Source organism: Bos grunniens, chromosome 3, assembly GCF_055505025.1.
Source record: "Bos grunniens cultivar Pamir isolate PY7600 chromosome 3, Bosgru_T2T1.0, whole genome shotgun sequence".
NCBI classification, from domain to species: Eukaryota; Metazoa; Chordata; class Mammalia; order Artiodactyla; family Bovidae; genus Bos; species Bos grunniens.
The window spans coordinates 93396884-93424164 of NC_141167.1; the positions used below are offsets into that span (position 1 = coordinate 93396884).

The following is a 27281-nucleotide window of genomic DNA, read 5'->3' on the forward strand; positions in this document are numbered from 1 at the left end:
TCATCAATATGCTACTGCCTTAAGATATCAATTCCAAATTCCCAGAGAGACTGCTCGAGAGATTGTGCGTTCTTGCTTACATTGCCCCACTGTTTATAATAGTCTACCTATGGGAGTTAACCCTCGCGGTCTCAAAACTAATGCACTCTGGCAGATGGATGTAACTCATGTCTCTTCATTTGGAAAACTGTCCTTTGTTCATGTAACTGTAGATACCTTTTCTCACGTTATTATTGCAACTGCTCGTACCGGAGAGGCGGTTAAAGATGTAATACAACATCTCTTTACTTGTTTTTCATATATGGGCCTTCAAAAGCTTTGAAAACTGACAATGCTCCTGCTTACACGTCTAAGTCTTTTCTGGAATTTTGTATAAAGTTTCAAATCAAACATAATACAGGCATCCCTTATAACCCACAGGGATAAGCCATTGTGGAAAGAGCACATCAAATATTAAAAATCCAAATTCAAAAATGAAAAGAAGGGGAGTTTAAGTATAGTTCTCCCCATCAAATCTTGCAACACGCACTTTTCGTAATAAATATTTTAAATATTGATTCAGCCGGAACTACCGCAATGCTTCGCCATTGGTGCCCAGAGCAACTGAATGCAAAACCATTAGTCAAATGGAAGGACCTCCTCTCAGGACAATGGAAGGGTCCTGACCCATTATTAACTAGCAGTCGAGGATGTGCTTGTATTTTTCCATAGGATGCAGATTCTCCAATTTAGATCTGGGACAGGCTGATTCGCCGTGTTGCAGTCCCCCAGACATCCGGTTCCCCCATTGCTTCAATCACAAAAGAAGCCCGCCGCAAGGGGAGGCAAGATAAACATCGAGATCCTGGCTAGACCGACGGGGCTGCTGCAGCGCGAACTCCAACCAGAAAATAATTCTACTTATTCTGTTTTGGCTTGTCTACCCTCTCCTTATGTTTTTCTCTTTACCAACGATTCTGGAAAACTTAATGTACATATGACTTTCACTGGTGGACCCAATGTAGTGACTTGTGAACAATGCATGCTCTCATCTTGTTTAAACCCTCAATATAATGTTAGCTCCTTTGTAGTGTTACAACGTCCACCTTATCTTATGATGTAACCACTTGTTGATATGATAATTATTGGTCTTGCTGTACTACAACAACTACAAGATTTAATGCAACAACGGCGATTTGTGGGCTTACTTATTTTAGGAATATCAGCTTTAATAGCAGCAATTACTTCTGTTACTGTGGCAGCAATATCATTGACTCAACAAGTGCATACTGCCCAATATGTTGATACCATGTCTAAAAATGTTTCTCTAACTCTAGCAACACAGGAAACTATAGACAGAAAGTTGGAGATGAGGGTAGATGCCTTGGAAGAGGCAATAATGCATATTGGGACTGAGTTACAGGCTTTAAAAGTGAAAATGGCTCTGTCTTGCCACGCTGATTACCGGTGGATATGTGTGACATCTTTAAAGGTAAACGAGACAGATTATGAATGGGAAAAAATAAAAAATCATATCTCAGGTGTTTGGAACAGCTCTGACATTGGCCTGGACTTAGGGAAACTTCATAATCAAATACAGACCCTGGAACACTCTCGACTGGATTTTACCACCGCTGGAGCAGCTAATGACTTTTTTCACACTTTCTCTAACTTCATTTCAGGAAAAAACATTCTGTCTAATCTGTTGGTGCTTTAATTTTGCTTCTCATAATCATTCTTCCTTGTATTGTCAGGATTCTTCGGCAGAACACTCAGAAGCTCGCACCTGAGCTGAATCCGGCTGTTTTAAGAAATAAAAAAGAGAGAGATGCCGGGAGCAGGAGCTCCGCCCATGGCAAAGGTCATGAGGAAGGAGGCTCGGCATACGCAAAGGCGGGATCGAGCCTCAGGAGTCCCCCTGGAAATTCTCGAGCATCTACCCCCAAAACCAGAGTCTGCCTACTTTCTGCTTTGTGCTCTCACCTACACCTCTGACTTTATGGGGGGCTGTCCCCCACTACCTCTCTCTAAAAAAAGAGTTAACTTACAGCTCCAGTTAATAAAGTTCCTGGGTGTGACAGTGTTTCAACCTACAAACTCCTTTGGAAGTCCTCTAGCCTGCCTGAATAGGTTTTTCCGGCCACATGTGATTGTTCAGAGCCTCCCAACTGTCAGAGGCAGGAGATGTTCTAAACTGTCTAAACACAGATTCCTTTGAGCAGTTAAAAGATTGATTAGAAATTGTATTGGTGAAGGGTTTTTCACTTGTTGGGCCAATGTTTGCTGCTAAGTTTCCATGTCCCTTACCTGCTGTGTCCCTGGCAGTGTATTGATTAATATAATTGGTGTAAGTAGTAGCTTTAATGTTTGTAACCTTGGACCCTTGAGTTAATTCTTTTTCTTGTTATAGCCCACCACACCTTTGCCCTATAGGAATGCAACTTTCATGCTTTTGCAGGGTGGCACCTGACTAATCACCTTTAGAGAAAAATAAGTTTTCTGAAGAAAGGGTCTTAAGATGTTAAGAGGCCTCCGGGCCAGAAGATGATGCAAATCACCTAAACTTTTGCATATGATAAGTTTGCAGGAAGAAAGCCTGGCTTACTGCATGACTCTACCCCTTCCCCCATTATCCTCTATGCATAACTTAAGGTATAAAAACTACTTTGGAAAATAAAGTGCGGGCCTTGTTCACCGAAACTTGGTCTCCCCATGTCGTTCTTTCTCTCACCTTCTGGCTGAATTTTTCAGCCTCTTTTCTCCGCTGAATTTCCTCACTGAGCTATCCTCATTCTATTACTCTTTATATCTTTGATGAATATTTAAATAAATAGGTCGCCGATGCCATCTCTCCTTCGAATACCCTGGATCAGCTGGGGCTGGACCCCGGCAAGACTGAGCTTACCACTGAGGGGGATCCTGTGGTCTCGATCGCCCACGCTTCTGGTCAGGTCTGCTCAACAGCTGTGTCCCCATTGTAAGTTTTCTGTTAGGAGGGAACGCAGGTCCAGGGGAGGCTGGTGCTGTGCTTGAGGGAGAGGGAAGTCACGGGGACAGACTTGAAATGTAAACTAGAATCCACATGTCAAAATGTGGCTCTTGTCCCCCAGAACTGGGAATCTTGCCTCAATCCGAGGGGAGCACGAGCCTCAGCAGGAGGGCTGGGCCATGTCAGCCTGTGGACAAGCCACGGTCTGCACTCATTTGGGGGCAGGCGTGCTGGAGGGAAGAGGGATCTGGGCTTTTGTGGACCCCAGTTAAGAAGACCTCAGTGAGGCAAGTAAAGTGGAAGTTTGCGGAATTTGCAGGTGTTGTGCTTGGGCAGGATATAATGGGCAGTTTTGAACTGTTTTTTCAACATATTCAAGTGTCTGGGGCTCTGGTGACCAAGCAAGCCCCTGGGGGGCAGCTTCTGGTCTGGAAGCCAGAGCTCCCTGCTGTGTGGCTCTTGAGGGGTGGATACAAACTATAGAAGCCACCAGGCTCTGGGTTGCTTTTGGACCTTTCTGAGTCTTTTCAGCCAAACTCACATCCCCTCTCATTGTGTGAAAAGTTTGGCTCCCACGCTGGGACTCCAGAACTCAGCCTAGAGCAAATGTTGCCTTTGGGGGAGGCCGTACTGTTAGTGGAGAGGGGGCGCCTTCTCGTACCCAGCTGCCAGCCTTGGTTTCCTCAGCAGTTGGACACTGCCTTCCCTCCATGCAGGCAGTGGGGTCCCAGTCACCCCCAGGGTCCTACAGGGCTGGTGGTGGCTCTCCAGACTCTCCACAAGGTGCAGCTGCTCACAAACATAGACTTGCTTCCCTTTGGATGCTTCCTGAATGCCCCCCTCTCTCCCCACATTCAGGACCCAAGAGGCCTGTCTGGCCCTCAGAGGAAGGGCTCCCCCCAGAACTGTTTGTAGGAAGGGCCGGGAAGGCCAAGGCCACTGGCTTTGGAGCCCAGGAGAAAGCCACAGTCACAGGTCAGCGGGAGGGCTGCCTTCCTGCAGCCTTTATCTGAGCAAGTATCTCAGCACAGAATGTTCTGGTTGGTGTTTCTTGTACATAAATCTTTATTCCAATTGCAGTAGCTTTGATAGGAAAAATAGGGCCCATTTCATTATGCTTTCACCCTAATCAAATGTCTCTCATGCCAAAGCTCCCTATGTTTCTAATTTGCCCTGTTTGGATTGGGTTGAGGATGGCGGGCAGGCAGGGGAACAGGGAGAGTTACAGATGAATGGATACCACCATTTACTTTTCTATTTTTTTTTTTTTAATCAGAGGGGCCGTTTGGGCCTGTTACAAAAACTAGATCAGCCTTTTACCCTGGGGGGAAGAGGAAGGGTAGGAAAGCAAAATTTTCATCCCTATGTAAGTGCTCTAAGTGAAAAAATTCTGTGCCTTTGGGGAAAAAACAAAACACAAAACAGACAAAAATGTTGCAGGGGAGAGTGGTACCTTGAGGATGGACAGAGCCCTGCTCCAGGCTGTACCTGGAGTCCCTGTCACCTCCAACCATCTCTAGGACTCTCCTGATACAGCCAGTGTGGATGAGAACACCCCCAGCTTAAACACACACACACACACACAATCCAAAAAGCCAAAACCACCCAGGAAACTACCCAGGGTGTTGGATTTCTTAGAGGCCCAGGGATCCTGATGCTGGTAAATATGACACACCTTCCTCCTCTGCTGTGCTCCCCATCATCAGACCCCCTGACCCCCTGTCTTTCTCTTGTCTAGTATTCTCTGTCAGGGAGGGGCAGAGTCCTCACCCCTCCTCTGCCCCTTACCCCACTGTTTGTATTGGTTCTCACTCATCTTTGTCATCTTCTCCGCAGGTCCCATGACCCCATCCACCTTTGGTCACTTGTGGAAGTCACCCAGGTAGGAATTAAAAAGTTCTTTTTTTAAAAAAAAAAATTATTTTTGGTCTGGTCTCTGGCTCCTGTGATTCTGGACTGATGCTGGGGCCACTGGAAGTTGCTGTGGGGCCATGAATGGGTGGCAGGAGTGTTAGAGGTCATCATGTTTTCTGGGGGAATGGAGTCTTTCTGCAGGAAGCCACCGGGGGATAAATTGAGGGCCAGCTATTAGAACTAAGGCAATCTTAACATGTAATCAGATCTACCTTGACAGGCCTCCTGAGATTATTTTGTTACAACTCTTTGAGAGAGCTTTTCAGCAAAAAAAAAAAAAAAAAAAAAAAAAGCAGATCATCCTCTCACAAAAAGAGCCTGCCTCATTAGTCTTTGGTGCAAGTCTCCTCCTATCCATCTAGTGCAAGTCTCCTCCTATCCATCCATCCTTCCAGGACCCAGCCTGGGCCCCTCTGAGGTGGGAGGTAGCTCTGTGCCCGGCAGGGATCTGCCTTCTAATGAGGCTCCATGAATTTCCCCCAGTGAAGCAATCAAGGCTCAAGAATCTGGGCTGGTAATCCAAAGATTAGGTATCTTTGGCTCTGGAATGCAGAACAAAGTTGCAATCTGACAGACGTCCCTTCCTAATCATGCCCAGTTTAGGCTAATATCTGAATCCAGTTAGCTTTTCCCGAAGTGGCACGGCTGGCTGGGAGTGACGGGTGGGTGAGGGTTACAAGTGTGTCTGCGAGAAAGAGTAAGATACTCCAGGTGGCGCAGTGGTAAAGATCTGCCTGCAATGGAGGAGGTACATGAGACGGGGTTTCAATCCCTGGATTGGGAAGATCCCCTCGAGGAGGGCATAGCAACTCACTGCAGTATTCTTGCCTGGGAAATCCCATGGACAGAGGAGCCTGGTGGGCTACAGTCCATGGGGTCACAAAGAGTCAGACATGACTGAGCACACTCACACTGAGAGAAAGCCAGGGGGTACTGTGGACCCTCCTCCCTGCAGCCTCCGAACCAAGACTTGTGGATGGTCAGCCTGGGCAGAATGACTGGAGGGCCAGCACACAAGCTGCTTCCAAAAATTTAATAAATAATGATTTTTTAAAACTGTATAAACTATAAATTATCATGCAGTCCTTATAATTTAAAATAATTTACAGGTTGAGGTAGGGAGGGGCGCAGGAGAGTGTAGAGGGGAGCTGGGAAGGGTTGGGGGCTGCGGCAGGTCAGGCTCTCTGCCCAGTCTTCCTGCTGAGCACACACACGCAGGCCGTGTCGATCCGGATGAACCGCCAGGCGGCCTGCTTGCCGTCCATGGTCAGCGCCTTGACGAAGGTGTGGGTCGTGGTGCAATATGAATTCCAGTGCTTCGCGTCGATGCCTCGGCACCCGCTGTCCACGGGGTTGGGGTCCCGGCACTTGGTCTCAAAAAAGTACTGTTTGAATACACTGTTGTTGATGTTCACCTCTCCCAGCACCATCACCTCCTTGCCCTTGATGTCCGTGGCCGTTGTCTTGTCCCCCACCCACACGCTGATGCTGTCGCACACCGAGAACTCCCCCCGGTGAAAGACGGGGTGGGATGACGACCGCTTGCTCCTGTGAGTCCTGTTGAAGGAGGCGGCCTCGCCCGCCTCAAAGTCCAGATCCTGAGTGTCTGCGGCCACGGGTGGGGGTTGGGTGCTGAACAGCACGCGAGGTGAACGCAGTCGCCGCTTTTTAAAAAGTTTGGGGTCCACAGTGATGTTGTGGGTCTGCCCTGCCACCCTGGCAGCTATCGGCCCAGCTGGGGCGCTGTGGGCTCTGCGGAGGACTGTGTCAAGGGAATGCTGAAGTTTAATCCAGTGGGCTTGAGGGATGGCGTGTCCAGCTGGGACATTGCTCTCGGTGTGCGGTGCTGCCTGTATGCCGATCAAAAGAGCTGTGATCAGAGTGTAGAACAACATGGACATTACGCTATGCACCTGGAATGAAACAGAAAGGAGGATTATTCCACCAGGCGCTGAGTGCTGATTGAGTGTGGTTTCTGGGTCCCTTGGAGTTGACCTTCCCAGAGGATGACAAGGAGGCTTCCCCTGGTGGCTAAGGGTAAGGTGACCCTGGAATTTCAAACTGGGGCCCTTCTGAGAGTGAAAGGCGATGCTACAACTGTTACACTAGGATGACAGACTTAAACAGGGCTGGCTCAGACAACCTGGCCATCTGGGCACCTCATCCAGAAGGGGTGGGCTTTTCTAGGAAGGGACGCACAAAGTCCCAGAAATTCTGCCCAGTGGTGTGGTATGAACTTGGTAGCACTGCTTAAAGAATCGTTTGAGTTCTCCACCTCCCAGTGAGGCAGTCACCATGGGCAGGTGGTGTGTGTGCAGCAGAATGGCTTGGGGACGGTGAGTCTGACACCTCTTCCAGCGCTGTGCCCTGCCCAATGGTTTGAACCCCTGTGAAGGCAGTGGGAAGGGCTGCTGGGGATTTGTCTTGAAGCCTCAGCCTTGAACCCACCCTCTGCAGGTAGGAGCACCAGGTCAGCTCTGAGATTTGATGATTGAAAATCCACAAACATGCCAATCCATGCCTGGCAAAAAAAAAAAAAGTATATAGCTCTGGGACGTCTGAGCCAGTCTAGCTATTCAGCCACCGGTGCATGCTTGTAAGCATGATATTGATAATGTTTTCTCTTTTCATGAGTGATGTTTCTCAGCTTTTCAAATGCATTCACTTCAAGTTTCTCGTTAGCTTGTGATTTAGATTAGGATTTATCATCTATCTCCCTTTCATATGCAAGGAAAGTGATCCACAGAAATGAATTAATAGGCCGACAGTTACAAAAACTGAACCAGAAGTAGAATCTAAACCTGACCCCCTACTAAGCCAGTCTACCCTTCCCCCCCTTCCTTCCTCCTCCACTTTCTCTTTCATTCTTAAGTGTGTCTTTTCAAAAATCATTTAATCTTAAGTAAGAATAGACCAAATAGTGTAAATCATCTGTCCCCGCTAGCAGTGCAGGCCCCTTTGAGCTCCTGCCAGATGGGACTCTGCACCCAACTGCACTGACTTGCCTACCAGCGACCACCCCCAGGGCAACCTGCTGTGAAACTAGCTCTGTTCTTGAGCACACTTTTGGTGAGCTCCTATACACACTTGCAGATGTGTATCAGATGTCACTTCCTCTGGGAAGCTTCCCCAGATCTTCCTGGTAGGGTTAGAGGCACCCCCTAGACAGGGTGTTAAACTTCCAATGCACTCCCTTCCCATATCTCTCCCCCAGGTCATTCTGCTCTCTGCCCACTCTACCAGCCTGGCACGGGTACCATTGCTTCCTTGAGACTTTCTCAGATCACCCAACCAATAGCCATCTCTCCCCATTCTCAAGTTCAGAAGTGTGTGTGTGTTCTTTTCTACTAAATCAGTGTAATGAAAAGAACTCTGCACTGGATCTAGGGTTAGGAAAACTCATTTGGATTCCTAGTCCTGCTACTTGTTAGCAGAAAGCTACTTAATCTTTCTGAGCTCTGATTTCCTCAATGATGAAAAGCAGGCAATAAACACTATTTCAGGGCTTTTCTGGTGGCTCAGCAGTAAAGAATCCACCTGCAGGGCAGGAGGCATGAATCCATGGGTTTGATCTCTGGGTCAAGAAGATCCCCAGGAGAAGGAAATGGCAACCCACTCCAGTATTCTTGCCTGAAAAAATTCCATGGACAGAGGAGCCTGATGGGCTACAGTCCATGGGGTTGCAAAGAGTTGGACATGACTTAGCAACTAAACCACCACAAACACTAACAACAGGGCTGTTGTTAGGATTAAATAGGTGCTTATACATCTGAGTCATTCCAATGTCCTGTGATCAAGGATTTATTTTCTTCAGTTATATTGCTGCTAATTCATTCTTGAAGCACACTCCATCCACGTCTTTTCATAGCACATAGTTTTATTTCAGTCAGGCTTCTTTTCAAGCCTAATGATTTGAGACTATTTCCCCACCAGTTGTATATAAGGTCCTGGAGGACAGAGCCTGTCTCATCCACCTGCATGGCTAGTGGATGAGATTTAATAGATTTACTTTTTTTGATGGAAACGTCATGAGAGGCATCAAAAATGAGAAAAATACAATCACAGGGTGTTCCTGCTGAGGGCTCCCCATCTGTTCTCTGTAATCGACTATTGTTAAGCTAATATTCAACTGTGTAAGTCTTAGAAAAATGATATAAATGTATGTGATTGTCCGGGGTTGGGGGGGGGCGATTATTGTCTGTTCATGATTGTCTCTGGCTGCTGTCCAATTTTGTAGCATTTCAGCAAATTCATTTCAATATTCTTTAGTGTTTACATTTACATGTCTATTCTTTGAATTCTCCTTGGACTTGGTCATAACATCTTACTGGTTCTCTCGTCAGTTAATTTAATTGAATAAAAGTTAATACTTGTTCATGAAAAAATAAACAAACAAAAATATGGTTTTTTCTACCCCTTTTTGCTCTAATGGTTTGGGCCTAACCCTACTACCCCTCCTTGTTTTGTGAATCATGGTTTACTTGTCTGTTTCCCTCAGAGCACTTTGGAAGTGGTGCCATCTGAGTTTACTGGGGCCATGTGCAGTGCCTGGCATGTAGAAAGTCCTCAAACTCTACAAGGAGAGTGAGTGAGAGAGTGAATGGGGATGTCCGCAGTAGCTCACCATCTGCCTTCTTTCCACCACGACGCCTGGTTTCTTTTGGATGCTGTGCATATGACCACATGGTGCATTCCTAATCTGTTTTAAAGCAGTGCATTCTTCTTCTCGGTAATGTGCTTCTCTTCAGCTGCTAGACAGCTCTTTGGTAAGATACCAAGAATAAAACCACCAAATTCTTTTCTCTTTGGTTACTTCAAAAAATGTTTGTGTTTGCTCCAGTTCTCCAGCCAGCCATGCAGAGGAGGTAGTGACACATCTGGCTTTTTGACCGTCACTGGTTCTGCAGGCTAATGGTCTTCCAGATGAATGTCCAGCTGATTAGTCAGTTGGCTGCTAATTCAAGTCTTTGGCTTTTGCTCCCTTTCTTGTTTCATTTCTTTCTGCTTTTCAGAAATGTTATCTCTTATCAGGTAGATGGAGGGAGAAGAAATGAAATGGAAATTCATCCCTTCATGTCCATATTAGTAATACTTAAGAGTTTGGATAGGGAAATGAAAAGACTACAATGTAGTCATCAAATTTATTTGATGATAATAAGGGACATCAGTTCAGTTCAGTTGAGTTCAGTCGCTCAGTCGTGTCCAACTCTTTGCGACCCCATGAATTGCAGCACGCCAGGCCTCCCTGTCCATCACCAACTAATAAGGGACATACCTCTCCCTATTTCCCATTACCAGAGGCTCTCACCTCATTCTACAGTCTCCCCTTTGCTGAGCTCATCCTCTTCTACAGAGTCAACTGAAATGTCTGTGCAGCTGATGCCCATGCCAGGATCTTCGGTCCAATTTCTCCTTTGAAAGCCAGTTCTGAACTCCCAGTTTCGTGATAAGCAACTCCCCACGGGTGTCGATGTTTTAAAACCAAGCCGTCCAAAACAAGAACCTTCATTTTCAACGTCCCCACTAGGACCACCATCCTCTCCTTTCTCCTCTTTACTCAAAAGCTGCTGCTAAGTTGCTTCAGTTGTGAACGACTCTGTGCGACCCCATAGACGGCAGCCCACCAGGCTCCGCCGTCCCTGGGATTCTCCAGGCAAGAACACTGGAGTGAGTTGCCATTTCCTCCTCCAATGCATGAAAGTGAAAAGGGAAAGTGAAGTCACTCAGTTGTGTCCGACTCTTAGCGACCCCATGGACTGCAGCCTACCAGGCTCCTCCATCCATGGGATTTTCCAGGCAAGAGTGGTGTGCCATTGCCTTCTCCCTTACTCAAAAGCAGCTTCCCCATTTTGGGCCACTTGATGATTTGTGAAAGTAGTTTCACAGCTACTATCTCTTGTGAGCCTCTCTCCCCATCCTCCTAAACATGTTTCTCTGCATCTCTGTTTTCTATTACTGGAACCACCATTTGCTTCATTTGCCAGCTCCCGGCCTCAGCTCCTCACTGGACTCTGCTTTTTCCTCTCTGCCTTTCATCCAGCCCTTGTTGTCTGTTTTAGTGTCATCTTTTGAAACTGTGCTTTTTGTCCTCACCTCTGTGTTTCTGGTTCAGGTCATGCAACAGTCTCCCAACTTATGTCCTGGTTGCCTACCATCCCTGGTTGCTCCATTTAACTTGCTAAAGCACTACTCTGATCACATCACCATGCTCAGGAGATCCAGAGGTGAGCAGTTGTCTAGGGAGCCACTAGGACCGCTCAGCCTGGCAGATAGACCCTGCCTTCCATCTACTCCCTCCACATATTTTGCATTCCTGGCAAACAGATCTCCTCACAGGCTGTGCCGGCTCTGTGCTTCCCCGCCGCTGCCCTCAGTTCAGGCTCTTCTGTGCCAGGCATTCTCCCCTTTACCCATCCCCCACCAACCAGTGCCTTTCCTGCTCCCTGCCTCTGCTGGTCAGAGTCCTTCCTGTTGGCCGCAAGAGTCAACTTAAATGCCACGTCCATTGGGGAGCTTTTCCTGTTTTCAGAGAGACCAACTCTCTTCCTTCTCCATAAAGGAGAAGCATTTCCTTAAAATTCTCTTACAGCATTATATTCTACTCTTATCCTCCCCTTTAAAGGGCAAAGTCCCTAGAGGCAGATGCGCATCCCGTCCATCTTTTCCCGTGCAGGTGACCTAACCTTCACAAGGAGCTCCACCTCTAAGAGTCTGAATGTGTGAACAAGTCTCTTCCTTCTGTGTCCCTTCATTTCTCCATCTGTTTATGGTATCTTCCAACTTTGACACTGAGTGTAAGCAATCATAAAGTTTTCTGCTCTGCCTAGAATTCTGCTGGTTCTACTCAACTGACTACACAGAGTTCTTAAAGTCTAATGCTGCTCCTCAATACACTGTCAAGGTAACCCGTGGTTGTGGTTGTTGTTTATCTGGTAAGTCATGTCCAACTCTTTTGCAACACCATGGACTGTATCCTGCCGGGCTCCTCTGTCCATAAGATTTCCCAGGCAAGAATACTGGAGTGGGTTGGTCATTTCCTTCTATAGGGGATCTTCCCCACCCAGGGATCCAACCTGCACCTCCTGCATTGGAAGGCAGATTCTTGACCATTCGGCCACCTGGGAAGCCCCTAACCTGTACTCACTGGGGGTATTTGAACACAATGGAGATTTGCATCATGAAGAGATTGCTTTATTATTTCATTAAGATTTTAAAATGTTGCAAATATATCTCTCCTTTAGGCCTTAGAGCAAAAGGATTTTTTTTTTCTAAATTGACTTACTCATAATAGTATGCCCCTATAATCTTCTTTAAAAAAATCTTTTGTTTAAAGAATAATGAGTAGATAAGAAAGAAAAGAAAAATTTAGTATGTATTTTATTCTAGTGATTTAAAGTACAAGGCACAGTTCACAAAAGAATATTCTGTCCTTGGTTGATGTGAACCAGGGAGGGGTTTATTTATTTACTTTTAAAAACAAACTTTGAAGCCTTACTTCTGACGTGGTGACAGCCCTCACTGGGGTTTCACTAAGCAGAGACCTGTGAGTAGAATGATTACCTGGGGAAGATGCAATTAGGGGCTTGCAGGATGGAACATGTTCTGTTTAATGTGTGAATGTCTGTGTTTGTCCTGCTCCCACGAGAATGGAAGATAAATGACGAAGAGTGGGGGGACCCGCCGGGGGCCTTCTTCCATCTATTCAAGGCCCACCCAGCTTCCTTGCCCTCTTCTGGGCTGGAGGTACATTCTGTGGTTTTCCAGTCATTTACATACTCCAGTAATAAGAGAAATTTCCTGCACCACGTGATTGCAATCACATAGATGTTCTCACCTGAATAGGTGGTGAAGCTGCTGGGCAGAGCTAAGTAACTGGTCCATCTCTGTGGCCAGGACGGCCAACGGCGCTGGAAGGCCTGCTGAGCATGCCTTTGGACATGCCTTGTAGAGGGAGTGAGAGAATCCTTGCCTTGGCTGGAGGAGTGCTGAGAGGGAGCTGTTAGTGATTCTTAGACTAGCGATTACATTGGTGAACCAGGGTCACGAAATGCTAGCTGGAGAGGAAATCCTTGTGGCTGAGAAAATCCAGCCTCCTTCTCCATCTCATTCGCCACATTAGAGTGTGGGTCAGGAGTCATTTCATGTTTTACACTTGGCCTCCACTCCAAATGTAAACTGACTGCTGTCTTCAGCTCTAAAGACTGGGACACAGTTGGTTGTTGGGGCCTGCGTGGAGTGAGAGAGGAATTCTAGGGCCCCTCAGCTTCCCAGGGAGAAATCCCTGAGGCTGCCGCAGAGAAAGGCACTGACAGTATGAAATCCAGCTCCTCTGCTAGTGTCTCCCAGGCTGAATTTATTATGGGGAAGCATGAACTGGAAGGCATGTGGGAGCTGATCAAGTCCAGAGGTTCAATGCATTAGAATCTGCATTGATTTTAGGTTTATTAAACTACAGACTGGATGGCCCATCCCCAGAGTCTCTGATTCAGTAGGTTTGATGTGGGGCCTGAAAACTTGCATTTCCTGCAGTTTTTCTTGGAAGAAAAGCCATGACAAACCTAAACAGCATATTAAAAAGCAGAGGTATCAGTTTGCTGACAGAGGTCCATATAGTTAAATCTATGGTTTTTCCAGTATTCACGTACGGAGGTGAGAACTGGACCATAAAGAAAGCTGAGTGCTGAATAATTGATGCTTATGAATTGTGGTGCTGGAGAAGAATCTTGAGAGTCCCTTGGACACAGAGATCAAACCAGTCGATCCTAAAGGAAATCGACCCTGAATATTTATTGGAAGGACTGTTGATGAAGCTAAAACTCCAATACTTTGGCCACCTGATACAAAGAGCTGACTCATTGGAAAAGACTCTGATGCTGGGGAAGATTGAGGGGAAGAGGAGAAGGGAGTGGCAGAGGATGAGATGGTTGAATGATATCAATGATTCAATGGACATGAGTTTAAGCAAACTCCTGGAGATAGTGAAGGACAGGGAAGCCTTGCATGCTACAGTTCATGGGGTTGCAAAGAGTTGGACACAACTTAGTGACCTAACAACAACATCCTGTCCAATCCTTGAATCTTAGAGAGGAGAGAAATGGACCTCAGAGAGGCACGGTGACCTGGGGTTATGCAGCTGGTGAGTGGCAGGCTCTGTAGGCGGGCACTTAGCATTGCTCTGCCTCAGCTGTTCTGGAGGCGAGAGGGCTGAGGCTGCACACACACTATAACTGATGGATCCTGGGCTGCATTTATTCAGCCTCCAACATCAAAATGAAAATTCCGTTCAGCAGGCTATAAGTTTTACCTTCCTGAAGCCATAAATCCAGATCCAGGGAGTAATTAGATACTTAATTATTTTATCTGGTTTATCAGGTTTTCTCAGCATCATGCAGGCTTGATCCAAAAGCACTTACAATGTCCATGACAGAAGAATGCAGTCAGAAACCACTAGCAGGTGTGGGCACCTGTGGATTTATCGTCTACTTCAGGGCAGAATGGAAACAGAATCTACTTGCCTGAATTCTTAGAGACATCTCAAAATGAATGAGGAGAGATCATAATTACATCTTATCGGTTTATTGGGCACAATTGTCTCATTACCCAGCACAACAAATCTGGCAGATGGGTTTTATTCTTCCCATTTTATGGAGAAGGAAACTGAGACACAGTAAGAGTAAATATCTTGACTGCAGGCAGAAGCCTCGTGGAAGTGGAGATCACCCTTGTTTCCAGACTTGGAGCTCTCCCTACCCTCCACTCCACAGGCAAGGGCATGAAGAGTGATCAGGGACCTTCAGTCTCCTAAGATCACTTGTTCAGACAGATCATGAGCTGTGTGGAGGGTCTGACTGGTGCTGTTTGTCTATTGGAGGTCCTGTGTTCTGATCCTTTAGACAGGGTGGCTCAGTCTCTAATCATGTCCCTGAAAACTGTGGGACCAGCCTGAAAGCAAGAGTGACATTCTCTCCAGACAGGCTAGGAGGGCCACATGTAGGGCATCACTAGAAGCCACCCGGGCCCCTTCTGATTGACAGCTAGCACCGAAGTCCCATCCTCAGCCACAGGCTTGTTTCCAGCTACCCTGGCATCTCTAGAACTAGGAACCTTGGTGAGCCAGATGCCCTGCAGGTGCTTACCTTAGTGTGGCCAGGACAGAAAGCTGTTCCCTTGGAAAAGCCGTTATTGGGCCCAGACGCTGAGCTGAGCTTGGGTCCAGCATGCCATCCAGCCCCTTGGACTGCACGACCCCAGGCCAGGACTCTGTGGGAAGAGAGAGCTGGCATTAGATGGTTGCTTCAGTACATTGTCTAGCAGATGGGTAGCTGTGCCCCAAGCAAGAGGATAAACCTCATTTTCCTGAGTGCTGGGACTCTGCCAGCATCAGAGCCAAAGAAGCCAGAGCTCAGCTACCAAAATTGCCAGGGGCCTGACCTTGCCCAGATTTGGGGCGGCACCCACCTCTCAGTCTGGTGCCAGAACTCTTGGTTTCTCCCTGGACACAGTCTATGGTTGATCTTATGCCCTGTGTAGGTGCTTCTAGTCCCACATCAGAGTCTGGCTTAACAGGTCCCTAATCCAGCATCAAAATGGAATCCTTCTGTACATCATACACACAGATATAGCATACCCAACTCTGGACCAGTATATCTAAGGTAAATTATTCAGAAGATAAAGTCCTGACAACGAATAACAAGCTGGTGCCTTGATGAAACTCCAGACCAAGTCATGGTAGAAAGCAAGACAACCACTTGACAGATAACAGAGCTCTTACAGAACTAGGATGACAATCTCAGAGATCAAAGTTTAGCAAAGACACATTTTAGGAATCAGGAGCTAGGGAGCTTGTACAATGAGAGAAAAAGTTCTATTCAGTTTTAGGTTGTAGTTCTTAGAAGCAATGGTAGGTTTCTATTCCCTTAGGGATCTCTTCAAGAAAATCAGAGATACCAAAGGAACATTTCATGCAAAGATGGGCTTGATAAAGGACAGTAATGGTATGGACCTAACAGAAGCAGAAGATATTAAGAAGAGGTGGCAAAAATACACAGAAGAACTGTACAAAAAAGATCTTCATGACCCAGATAATCACGATGGTGTGATCACTGACCTAGAGCCAGACATCCTGGAATGTGAAGTCAGGTGGGCCTTAAAAAGCATCACTACGAACAAAGCTAGTGGAGGCGATGGAATTCCAGTTGAGCTATTCCAAATCCTGAAAGATGATGCTGTGAAAGTGCTGCACTCAGTATGCCAGCAAATTTGGAAAACTCAGCAGTGGCCACAGGACTGGAAAAGGTCAGTTTTCATTCCAATCCCAAAGAAAGGCAATGCCAAAGAATGCTCAAACTACTGCACAATTGCACTCATCTCACACACTAGTAAAGTAATGCTCAAAATTCTCCAAGCCAGGCTTCAGCAATATGTGAACCGTGAACTTCCAGTTATTCAAGCTGGTTTTAGAAAAGGCAGAGGAACCAGAGATCAAATTGCCAACATCCGCTGGATCATGGAAAAAGCAAGAGAGTTCCAGAAAAGCATCTATTTCTGCTTTATTGACTATGCCAAAGCCTTTGACTGTGTGGATCACAATAAACTGTGGGAAATTCTGAAAGAGATGGGAATACCAGACCACCTGATCTGCCTCTTGAGAAATTTGTATGCAGGTCAGGAAGCAACAGTTAGAACTGGACATGGAACAGACTGGTTCCAAATAGGAAAAGGAGTTCGTCAAGGCTGTATATTGTCACCCTGTTTATTTAACTTATATGCAGAGTACATCATGAGAAACACTGGACTGGAAGAAACACAAGCTGGAATCAAGGTTGCCGGGAGAAATATCAATCACCTCAGATATGCAGATGACACCACCCTTATGGCAGAAAGTGAAGAGGAACTCAAAAGCCTCTTGATGAAAGTGAAAGTGGAGAGTGAAAAAGTTGGCTTAAAGCTCAACATTCAGAAAACGAAGATCATGGCATTCTGTCCCCTCACTTCATGGGAAATAGATGGGGAAACAGTGGAAACAGTGTCAGACTTTATTTTTCTGGGCTCCAAAATCACTGCAGACAGTGACTGCAGCCATGAAATTAAAAGACGCTTACTCCTTGGAAGGAAAGTTATGACCAACCTAGACAGTATATTCAAAAGCAGAGACATTACTTTGCCAACAAAGGTTCGTCTAGTCAAGGCTATGGTTTTTCCTGTGGTCATGTATGGATGTGAGAGTTGGACTGTGAAGAAGGCTGAGTGCCGAAGAATTGATGCTTTTGAACTGTGGTGTTGGAGAAGACTCTTGAGAGTCCCTTGGACTGCAAGGAGATCCAAGCAGTCCATTCTGAAGGAGATCAGCCCTGGGATTTCTTTGGAAGGAATGATGCTAAAGCTGAAACTCCAGTACTTTGGCCACCTCATGCAAAGAGTTGACTCATTGGAAAAGACTCTGATGCTGGGAGGGATTGGGGGCAAGAGGAGAAGGGGACGACAGAGGATGAGATGGCTGGATGGCATCAGTGACTCAATGGACGTGAGTCTCAGTGAACTCTGGGAGTTGGTGATGGACAGGGAGGCCTGGTGTGCTGCTATTCATGGGGTTTCAAAGAGTCGGACACGACTGAGCAACTGATCTGATACGTAGGCACTTCATTCATTCATTTAACAATATTTCCTGAGCATATATTTCTACCATGTACCAAATACTGTCCTAGGTGCTAGGGACCCAGCAGTGAGTAAGATCAACAAGGTCTATACTCCATGGGGTTTACAGTCTCATATAAATCAACATAACGTCTTATATTCTCCACATGCCCTGCAGGTAAGCAGGATAGGATGATAGAGGGTGATGGCAGGGTGTAGTGAGGGGCCACTGAAGACAGGATGCTTAGTGGAAATGGTCTTCCATCTCTGAAGAAATGATCTTCAAGTTGAGATCTGAAAGATGAGAAGGAATTGGGGAGATGGCATTTCAGGCAGAAGGAACAGTAAGTGCAAAGGTCCTGGGGGGTAGAAACAAGTCAAAGATGCTAAGCATGTAGGAAAGAGACCTAAGAAATGAATTGGAGAGAGAGAAGAATGTAGTGAGCAACTCTGTGTGCAGGAGTGTAGTGACAACTACGGTTTTACCCTATAGGCAATGGGAAGGGAGCAGAAGGCTTTAAGCTGGAGGGTGACATGAGATAGTTTTACAAATGAGCGAGTGAAATATTAATGTCTACTGTAGAATGTTATTGTAGGTGGGGAGTTCCAAATGACACCTTTATCTTTCCTATCTAGATTATCTTTCCAACCCCTCAACCCCCATTTCCCAGCATGCCTTTTCCCAGTGTGGACCCCCTCCTCAGTCTCCCTGCAACACCCACTCTCAGCTTGTACTATCGAAGCAAAGGTCAGTGAAGCCACCATGGCCCCCAAATCGCTGATCATGCAGAGAGGCTGGATGACAAGGTGGTGGAAAGGGCCTGGAGTGATTTTCCTGTGGCTGCAAATTGTGAAATTAAGGACTGGGATGTTATCTTTTCTCTTTCTTACCCACTCTACTTAAAATATCCTTTTTCTTCAGAAGTACCAGAAATAGCTTCCAAACCTCAACTGGGGTTCAGACCTAGAGATGAACACTTACTCAAACACTAAAAAAAGTTAGATTTTGTAGCAAAGGCCTGAATCACAGTTGAACTGAGCACAGGAGGGGGAGGACAGCAGGTCCTCCAGGTAGGAGGTGGGCATTCTGGGATCTGGTTCCATCGCTCACCGGAACAGGATCTGATCAACCTGGTCCACAAACCCTTCAACTGGGTGTTTGGCCAAATCTGACTGATCACCAGACTGGAAACTACAGAACTTTGTCCTGGCCCAAGTCGCCAAGTATCTTTAGGCATCTCTGATCTTTCTCCACAGATGAGGGAACCAATAGGGATGCTAGCTAAGGTCCCTTCCAGCTCTGATTGCCATGATTCTATGGGCACTAATATTTCCAGCCTGCATCCATACTGCACATCTAAGGAATGCTTTCCTTTCTGTACAAACACTGGGATTCATTTATTTCATTGATTAAACTCTAAACTTGCAGGCACTGCACCAGCCACTGTGCTAGGTACTAGGGACACAGAGAAGAATGAGACATAAGCACAACATACAAGAGCAAAGAAGCTAGAGGTGAGGAAAGCAAATACATGAGCAGCATTTAGAGCACAATGTGCTAAGTATGATAGATAATTCTGACATGATGTGGGAAACAGCAGAGGGAAGAATTTGTTTTATCTGGCCAGGTCGTAGAGGAAGTAACATCTGAGCAGGGTTCTTAAGGATGAATAGGAGTTCATCAGGGAAGAAGGGAAGGAAAGCTATCACAGAGCCCCAGAAGCTCCACATGGCTTAGGAGGGGGTGTTGGGGAGGGTGAGAAGAGTATGTGGTGGTCTTATACAGCAATAGCAGAAACTTGTGAGCTTGCAGAACTCACTGCTGTGGCCTACCTGCTGACTATACCTTCCAATGTGACACAAAAGCCCCTACTTTAATCTAGGGAACAATCAGGGAAGTAACAGTGACTCTCTCTGAAAACATTCTATATATTCCACTGTATGCCAGGGTGGCCTCCAGTCTAGCTGATTTGAAGGGGAGGGATGGTCAGTCTAAATCAAACATTCCACAACTCCTAGGCAGAACTGCCTTCTTGGGGGATGGGCTGTAGATCAACCACAATAGCCCCCTTTGCATGCCAGGGTCCTCTGCCAACCACATCTAGATGTCTGGTTGCTATCTTTGAGAGCCTGTCTTGCATCTCCTCTGGTATTCTCTTGTTCAGTGTAGGTACAGGTAGTTTGCTACTGGAGACAACAATTTCCTGCCCAGAATACTGAAATACTAAGTGATTGCCATAGATATTATTGTCATTGTTTTTAGTCTCATGCTAGTGAAGGTTGGGGCTCTAAAATTAAATCTGATTTAAATATTACCAATTTCTAATGCAATGATATTAGGAACAAACAGCCCCAAATGCATATCTATTTTTAAAGCCTTGTCTTTTCTCATGCAGTAATCACTTAATCAGAGAGCTTTTTCACTTTTATAAATGCATGGAAATAAATGCCAGCTCATCTCAGGACCACATTCTATTCCTTCTTCAGGGCATGAAGGAATACTGCTGTAATCTGGTATTCCTTCTAGACCAGGATAATGCTGGGTCTCAGACTTTAAAGCAGTGTTTCTCAAAGTGAGGTCTACCATAATACTAGCAATATCTCAGAATTTCTTAGAAATGTATATGCTTAGGCTCTACCATAGGCCTAGCCATGTTTAGTGAAACCCAGCAAATCTGAATTTTAATCCCTACTGCTGATACTGATGCATACCTAAGTTTGAGAAGCACTGTTTTGGAGGGTTCCACTCAGGACCCCCCTCCAAATGCAATCTCCCCCTGGAGTGAGGGAACCAGGGCTGAGAGAGAGTGACGACTCAAGAGTCAGAGTACTTCTGCAGGCTGCCTGCTTGACCATAACTTTCCATATCACAATTAACATTATGTCTAGATCATGCCTCGAAACCCAAGATCAATCAGCCTTGAGTCAGCTGGAGCTAAAGGTTCTTCTGAAGACTCCCTGAAGTTGAGCATGTTTGTATGGCCCTCTCTGTTGACACTTGTCTCAGCCTCCCTTTCACTCTCATAAGGTCTCAATGATATTTTGGTCAGTTTTGAAATACAAACTATATTTTGTAAAGCTTCCAAGGTGACCCCAAGGAAAACTCAGAGTCATGGCTGCACAGGATGAATGGAAAACTTGACATTGGCTTTGATGAGCTAGCAATAAAGAAAAATGATCAAGAAATGAACATATCTCACAAAATATAAAGTACAGGTATGGTCACACCATAGGCAACAAGAATGTGTGAGCATACAGCTCACAGACTCTTGAGGGGACGATGTCCCTGTCTTCCCTTCCCACACTCCATCCCCAGAATTATCTAGGTATAATTGACATTTGTGAATTTTGAAAGTTTTTTTTTTTAACTCCTTGCATGCCACTTAAAATGGTCTTTGGTGTTGGAGCTATGATTAACTTATTATCAAGCCCAAGGACTATTTGCTGACATTTTTAAGACCAAAAATTGGAGGATGCTTGACAAAAAGACTTCTTAGACCACTCATCCCTCACAGGTGCTGGGACCCAACGGCTAGTCCTAAGACCAGCTTACATCACATCAAAATGCAAGAGTAGATGGCGTGAGCTTCAGCCCCCTCCCTCCTGAATTCCACCTGCTGGAGTTCTGTGAGCTGGGAAAACTCACTAGGGAGGTTGGGCAGCAAGAACATGTTGGTGAGGGTGTAATAATGAGTGTTGGTGCTGTCGCTGTGGTTTTCATTGCTGTAACTGTTCCCCTTAATTCTTCCCTCTCTCTGTTAGTTCTCACTCTGAGCCTATACACAAAGAAAATCTGAAATCTTTTACATTGAAAGTCTCTTTTTATAATTTCTAGCCTAATCAGACATTTTTTAGTATGGAATATGACTGTGAGGTTTGCTGACTGGGAACTCTTTCTTTGGGGAAAAAAATTCAGTTTTGGCCGTTTCGAGATGATTTGACATGTTTTAACTATTTAGTGGTTTTGGCACAACCAATAGGAAAATAGAGCATCTGGCAACAGGACTTAGGAAGATATTCAGGTTCAGCAAAACCGCTATTCTTTTTTTTGACTGAAAGTTTCAATGCTGACAATTCTGAAGTGTCTTGCCACATTTCTCTAAAAGAGTAATGGTCCTATGGCTCTTTTGGAGATTCGCAGATAAATTACAAACTCTTCCTAGCAGTTGCCCAGAGAGGCAGCTCAAGGAAGAAATCATCATGGTGCTGACCCTGAGGTTCAAAATCAATTAGCATTTGCTACAAATGTGTATAGCCTTCTGGGGTATGTGGTGGGACACGGTTGTCATGGTACTTGCCCGACTGGATCTATAAGTTGTGGATTCACAAACTATGCAATGTCAGTGCCATAGAGAGGTTTTCATAACATGGGTAATCACAATGACACGAATGTGGTAGAAGGTAAGACATCTAAGTACACAGCAGCTTTCCATAACAGAGCTGAAGCCAATACATTTTTGCAAGAATGTGCTACTAAATAACACTCCTTGTAGTGTATCCCATCAGCTTAGTAATACTAATGATATGTCTATGATCTACATTTGAGCGCCAAAAACAATCCAATAGTTTTTCATACTTTTCTGCAACCCTAAGAAAATATCTCCTTAGTTCCAACTGGCTGATTCTTAAACCACAAGAAAAAGATCCATTTCAGTTCTGTGCTGGGCTTTTCCTGGCTATTGTTTGCATACTTGGGACTAAGAGCAGACAGAAGTTTTGGGGAAAAGGGGGAACTCTAGGGTTGGTTGGAATCAAGGTTTACATCTAATAATATCAGTGCCTACCAAGGCCCCCAGCCTACTGTAGATTGAGATGAACACCTGGGATGGAATACATGAATGAAAACAAAACACTGCCAATGAGAGCCAACTGGGATCCAAGCTCTTTATTCCATTTGCTTTATCAGATTAACTATCCTCAGCTCTTCTTGAGCTGGCCTTTTCCTCTCAGTGTGCGGTACGTTTTCCAAGCAACAGGTCAAGCAATGTTACAATACATAAGTCTATAATGCAGTTCAGATGTAACTTCAGAAATTAAGACCAGCTAAACATCCACAGCCCTGAAAAAGACCTGGGAAAAATCCTGACTAAACAGACACAGTGTTCTAGGGCTTTAAAAAAGGCAGGCAATTCATCCTTCCATGAAAAAGGGATAACGGACAAGCTGTGGGACTTGAATGTAAAAATCCCTGTAGAAGGCCACCCTTACTCATTAAAGAGTCCATGAGATGTTGCTGTTGTTTAGTCGCTAAGTCATGTCTGACTCTTTTGTGACTCCATGGACTGTAGCCTGCCAGGCCCCTCTGTTTATGGGATTTCCCAGGCAAGAGTACTGGAGTGGGTTGCCATTTCTTTCTCCAGGGGATCTTTCCAACTCAGAAATTGAACTTGCATCTCCGGCATCTCGTGCATTGGCAGGAGGATTCTTTGCCATTGAGCCATCTGGTTGAAAATCCATGGACGGAGGAGCCTGGTGGGCTGCAGTCCATGGGGTCACTAAGAGTCGGACATGACTAAGCGACTTCACTTTCACTTTTCACTTTTATGCATTGGAGAAGGAAATGGCAACCCACTCCAGTGTTCTTGCCTGGAGAATCCCAGGGACGGGGGAGCCTGGTGGGTTGCCATCTATGGGTTCGCACAGAGTCGGACACGATTGAAGTGACTTAGCAGCAGCAGCAGCAGCATCTGGCTATTTCTATTGAGCAGCTGGACTTCAATTTCACTGCAAAAACTGTTGCACCCCAAACACCCTGCTTCCAAGAAAACATGGATCACAGGCAGCCAGCACATTCTGGGGATACCGAGTCCCAAGGGCACATCAGATGCCATCCCACTCCATACCCCTCGAGGGAGCGAGTGACAGCTCCCTCGCTCTTCTGTGCTGACATTTCCTGGCTTGTCTGCTGACTTCACACTCAGAAAATCTGACTCAAGGCATGAAAGAGATAACGCAGCCCAGCTTTGCCCAGGCATGCAGCACATGCGAATCCTAGGTAACCCGAGGCTAAGATAAGAGCTGGAAATGAAAAATTTATTTGCATGTATGTGTTTGCCAGGAGGCTTTGGGCTATTTTAGCTACTTCCTGTGTATGTCTTTAACAATCCCAGCCCCAACTGGGCACTTATTATACAGATCATATACGCCTGATGGAGACTGTCAGAATGTCAATGGGCTGGTTAACTGTTGTTTAGTCGCTCAGCTGTGTTCAACTCTTTGCGACCCCATGGGCTGTAGCCTACAGGCTCCTCTGTCCTTGAAATTTTCCAGGCAAGAATACTGGAGTGGGTTGCCATTTCTTTCTCCGAGGGATTTTCCCGACCCACGGATCAAACCCGTGTCTCCTGCACTGGTAGGATTCTTTACCATTAAGCCACCAGGGAATTCCCAGCTAACTGTAATAAGGGGCTGACAGGCATTAAAGCTCTCTTTAAGGAGTTTCATCAAGCTCTTTCATTTCCTCAGGAGGAAAGATCAGGGGAGATGAAAACCTGCTGTCTCCCTAAAGTCACTTAATTCTCATACAATTATATTTCGCAACATTCTCAGTCTTCTAGTGTTTCTTCTTTTAGGCCTTATTTGACCATGACATCATGAACAAAAGCAAAACCCCGCGCTGAGGAAATTTACTCCAGAGCTAACAAAGGACCCACAGAGCGCACCGTCTCCAGGGCCCAGAGCACTGTGGGTAATTAGGAATTCCAAAGATGAAGGCGGACAGTCTTCCCTGGTCTATCACTGTGCACGCGAGTGCACACACACACACACACACACACACACACAGAGAGAGAGAGACCAGGCACTCAGTCACTCAAGAGGCAAGTTTAGACTATTTATTTTAGAATCTCAATTATTATTTTACAGAATTATAAGCTGTTAGAGCTGTAAAGAGAGTGACTCTGCATGTCCCTTGATGGCCAAATTAACCAAGGCCCTGAGGCCTGGCTGCTTATATTTTAGCCTCACCACTTATCAGCTGTATGACCTTTAGCAAGCGACTTAACCTCTCTTTGCCTCAGTGTCTCCTCTCAAAGGTCAGAATTGAGTTGTTGAGAGGCTTAAAAGAAATAAGCATTTAGCCCAGGGCCTGGCACCTAGCTGGTGCTGCATAAATGCTAGCTCTTCTTATTAATACCATTAAAGACATTCAGCTATAATCTGGCAGTGGGTTACTGGCAGGCTGGGTGCAGAACAGAAAGTGATGCCCCCCGTCCATCCCATGCCATTGTCCGGCTGTCTCTGGCAGAAAGAAATCCTGTTTACGTTACAGTCGTTGTTTATATCCCAATCTTTTTGGAATGGCTGGCCAGGCACATGCTCAGTGGCCCCGTCTGAGCAAGTGCGGGAGCATGGTCTGCAGCTGCAGGATGATTATCTGCAATCATTTGCTGACAAAGACGCTGAGTAACGAACTAAGATATTTGTTTTTGAAATAATCCATCTTCTTCAGCCTTACCAAGTCAGAGGAAGGAAGCTACTCCAGCTATGACTAAAACTTGCCAGGCCCCATAGAGTTCATAGCATCTTTGCCGATGGTGATTGCTGCCTTACAGGAAAAGTAGATCACAAGAAGAATATCAACACAAAGGTATCTTCATAGTCAAATTCATGCTCACTTATCCAGGGACTCGGAGAAGGCAATGGCACCCCACTCCAGTACTCTTGCCTGGAAAATCCCATGGACGGAGGAGCCTGGTGGGCTGTAGTCCATTGGGTCGCTAAGAGTTGGACACAACTGAGCGACTTCACTTTCACTTTTCACTTTCATGCATTGGAGAAGGAAATGGCAACCCACTCCAGTGTTCTTGCCTGGAGAATCCCAGGGACGGGGGAGCCTGATGGGCTGCTGTCTGTGGGGTCGCACAGAATCAGACACAACTGAAGCAACTTAGCAGCAGCAGCAGCGGCATCCAGGGACTGGGGACAGATTTTGGCATCTGCTGGATCATTAACTTCTTGAGATCTTAGGTGTTTTTCTTTTCATGGGGCTGTCTCAGAGTAGGCCCTTGTGTGTGTGTGTGTGTGTGTGTGTGTGTTAGTCGCTCAGTCGTGTCTGACTCTCTGTGACTCCGTGGACTGTAGCCTGCCAGGCTCCTCTGTCCATGCGATTTTCCAGGCAAGAATACTTGGCTGAGTAGCCATTCCCTTCTCCAGGGGATCTTCCCGACCCAGGGATCAAACCCCACGTCTCCTGCACTGCAGGCAGATTCTTTACCATCTGAGCCACCACCAGGGAAGCCCTTAAAGAATGTTTATGCAACAGAATTGAAAATTCTTCCCACAGCTGCACCAGACTATTCAAAGTAAATCATTTTTTAAAATATTATATTGATTAATAACAAGAGGTCCCAATTTATATTCCTGGATTACTGGGTGAGCCCCCCCTGTCATGTTGACAATGTGGTGTTTTATTTAGGAAGGAGAATGCCCCATGGCTGGGCTGACAGGTGCACTGCTAAGGAACCAACTGTCTTAGCTCTGAGCAAAGCCTCATTCCACCTTCATTACCAACACTAAAACACACAGGTGTCAGGCAAAACAAACTCCTTATTTCTGGCTTGCTTATTTTTCTTGTCCAGAATTTCTTTGGAGAAAGCTATGCTCCAGTCCAGCCATCGGTTCCCTTGTGCAATCCACTGGGATGGCAATCACCTCATTGTTTAGTTACAACCCAGGAAAAGATGAAAAGAAAGAAAAAAGCAGAGCACACACATACAGAATGAGGGTGGAGGCCGCACAATGATAATGAAAACCATTTGTTAGCATTTCACTCCTTTCTTTGTGAATCAGCTGAGTTCCTGGCACCACGCCTCTGTCTGTGAAAGGGAGCTGCACCTCCAAGGCCTTCCAGGGACTCATGCCACCATGTCCGGGCTAGAGTGTCACCCTTTGTCCCCAGGCAGGTGCTTGACTGGCAGCCCCAGCTCCCTCTGGGCCACAGCCATTAAGCCTGGCTCTGGTCCTCACCGTCTATCCTGGGGCACCTACTCATCCAGTGCAGCTATGCGTGGCTGTGGTGACCTCTAAGCTCTGCCTGAGCCAGATATGGTCCACTTTGTGTACAAAGGGCTCTCCTCCTTACCTGCAGTATCCACCCATCTGTGTCCAGGATTGCAGCCTCAACTTTCTTTTTAATTATTTCTACTTTTCTTTCTCTCCACAGACCTGATTTCCCTATTCCCAAAATAAAGATTGAAACATTTTTAATGATAAAAACCAAAAATAAATAAAATAAAATAAAACAAACAAAAAGCTTTCAATAAGCAAAACTTCCCAAAATTTACAGCCAGTAGAACAGTATATGTGCTTCCCTGGTGGCTCAGTGGTAAAGAATCCACCTGCCAATGAAGGAGACGGGAGTTCCATCCCTGGGCCAGGAAGAGCCCCTGAAGAAGGAAACAGCAACCCACTCCAGTACTCTTGCCTGGGAAATCCTATGGACAGAGGAGACTGGCGGGCTACAGTCCATGGGGTATAAAGAGTCAGACATGACTTATCGACTAAACAACAACAACAGAACAGCAGTCTGCTTAAGCATCTTTGTATTGCTTGCATTGTTCCCAAGAAAGGAAGCGTCTTGAAACACATACATTGTAGTTACACGCTGAACCCAGCACCAAATGCTCTGTGCATTTGTGCTCATGAAGGCCTAGTACCTAAGTGTCCTGTGGCTCTCTGCCCACCTTTCAAATAGATCACAGCATTTATACAAGTCAGGTCTCTTATTCAGATCCATAGAGCACAGCAGCATCATTTCCAACCATCA

At 45.9% G+C, this 27281-nt stretch overlaps 1 protein-coding gene across 3 annotated transcripts in view; it reads right to left on the reverse strand.

Annotated features, from left to right (window-relative positions):
• Positions 1–5901: 5901 nt before the first annotated feature.
• NGF (nerve growth factor) overlaps positions 5902–27281 on the reverse strand; it is a 58539-nt gene continuing 37159 nt past the window's right edge. For all 3 annotated transcript variants that reach the window (XM_086394476.1, XM_086394475.1, XM_086394474.1), the window contains exons 2-3: positions 15019–15142; positions 5902–6795 (exon numbers count right to left, since the gene is read on the reverse strand). In XM_086394476.1, the coding sequence (XP_086250602.1) occupies positions 6058–6783 (726 nt within the window). In that variant the 5' untranslated portion in view covers positions 6784–6795; positions 15019–15142 and the 3' untranslated portion in view covers positions 5902–6057. The remainder of the gene's footprint in view (positions 6796–15018; positions 15143–27281) is intronic.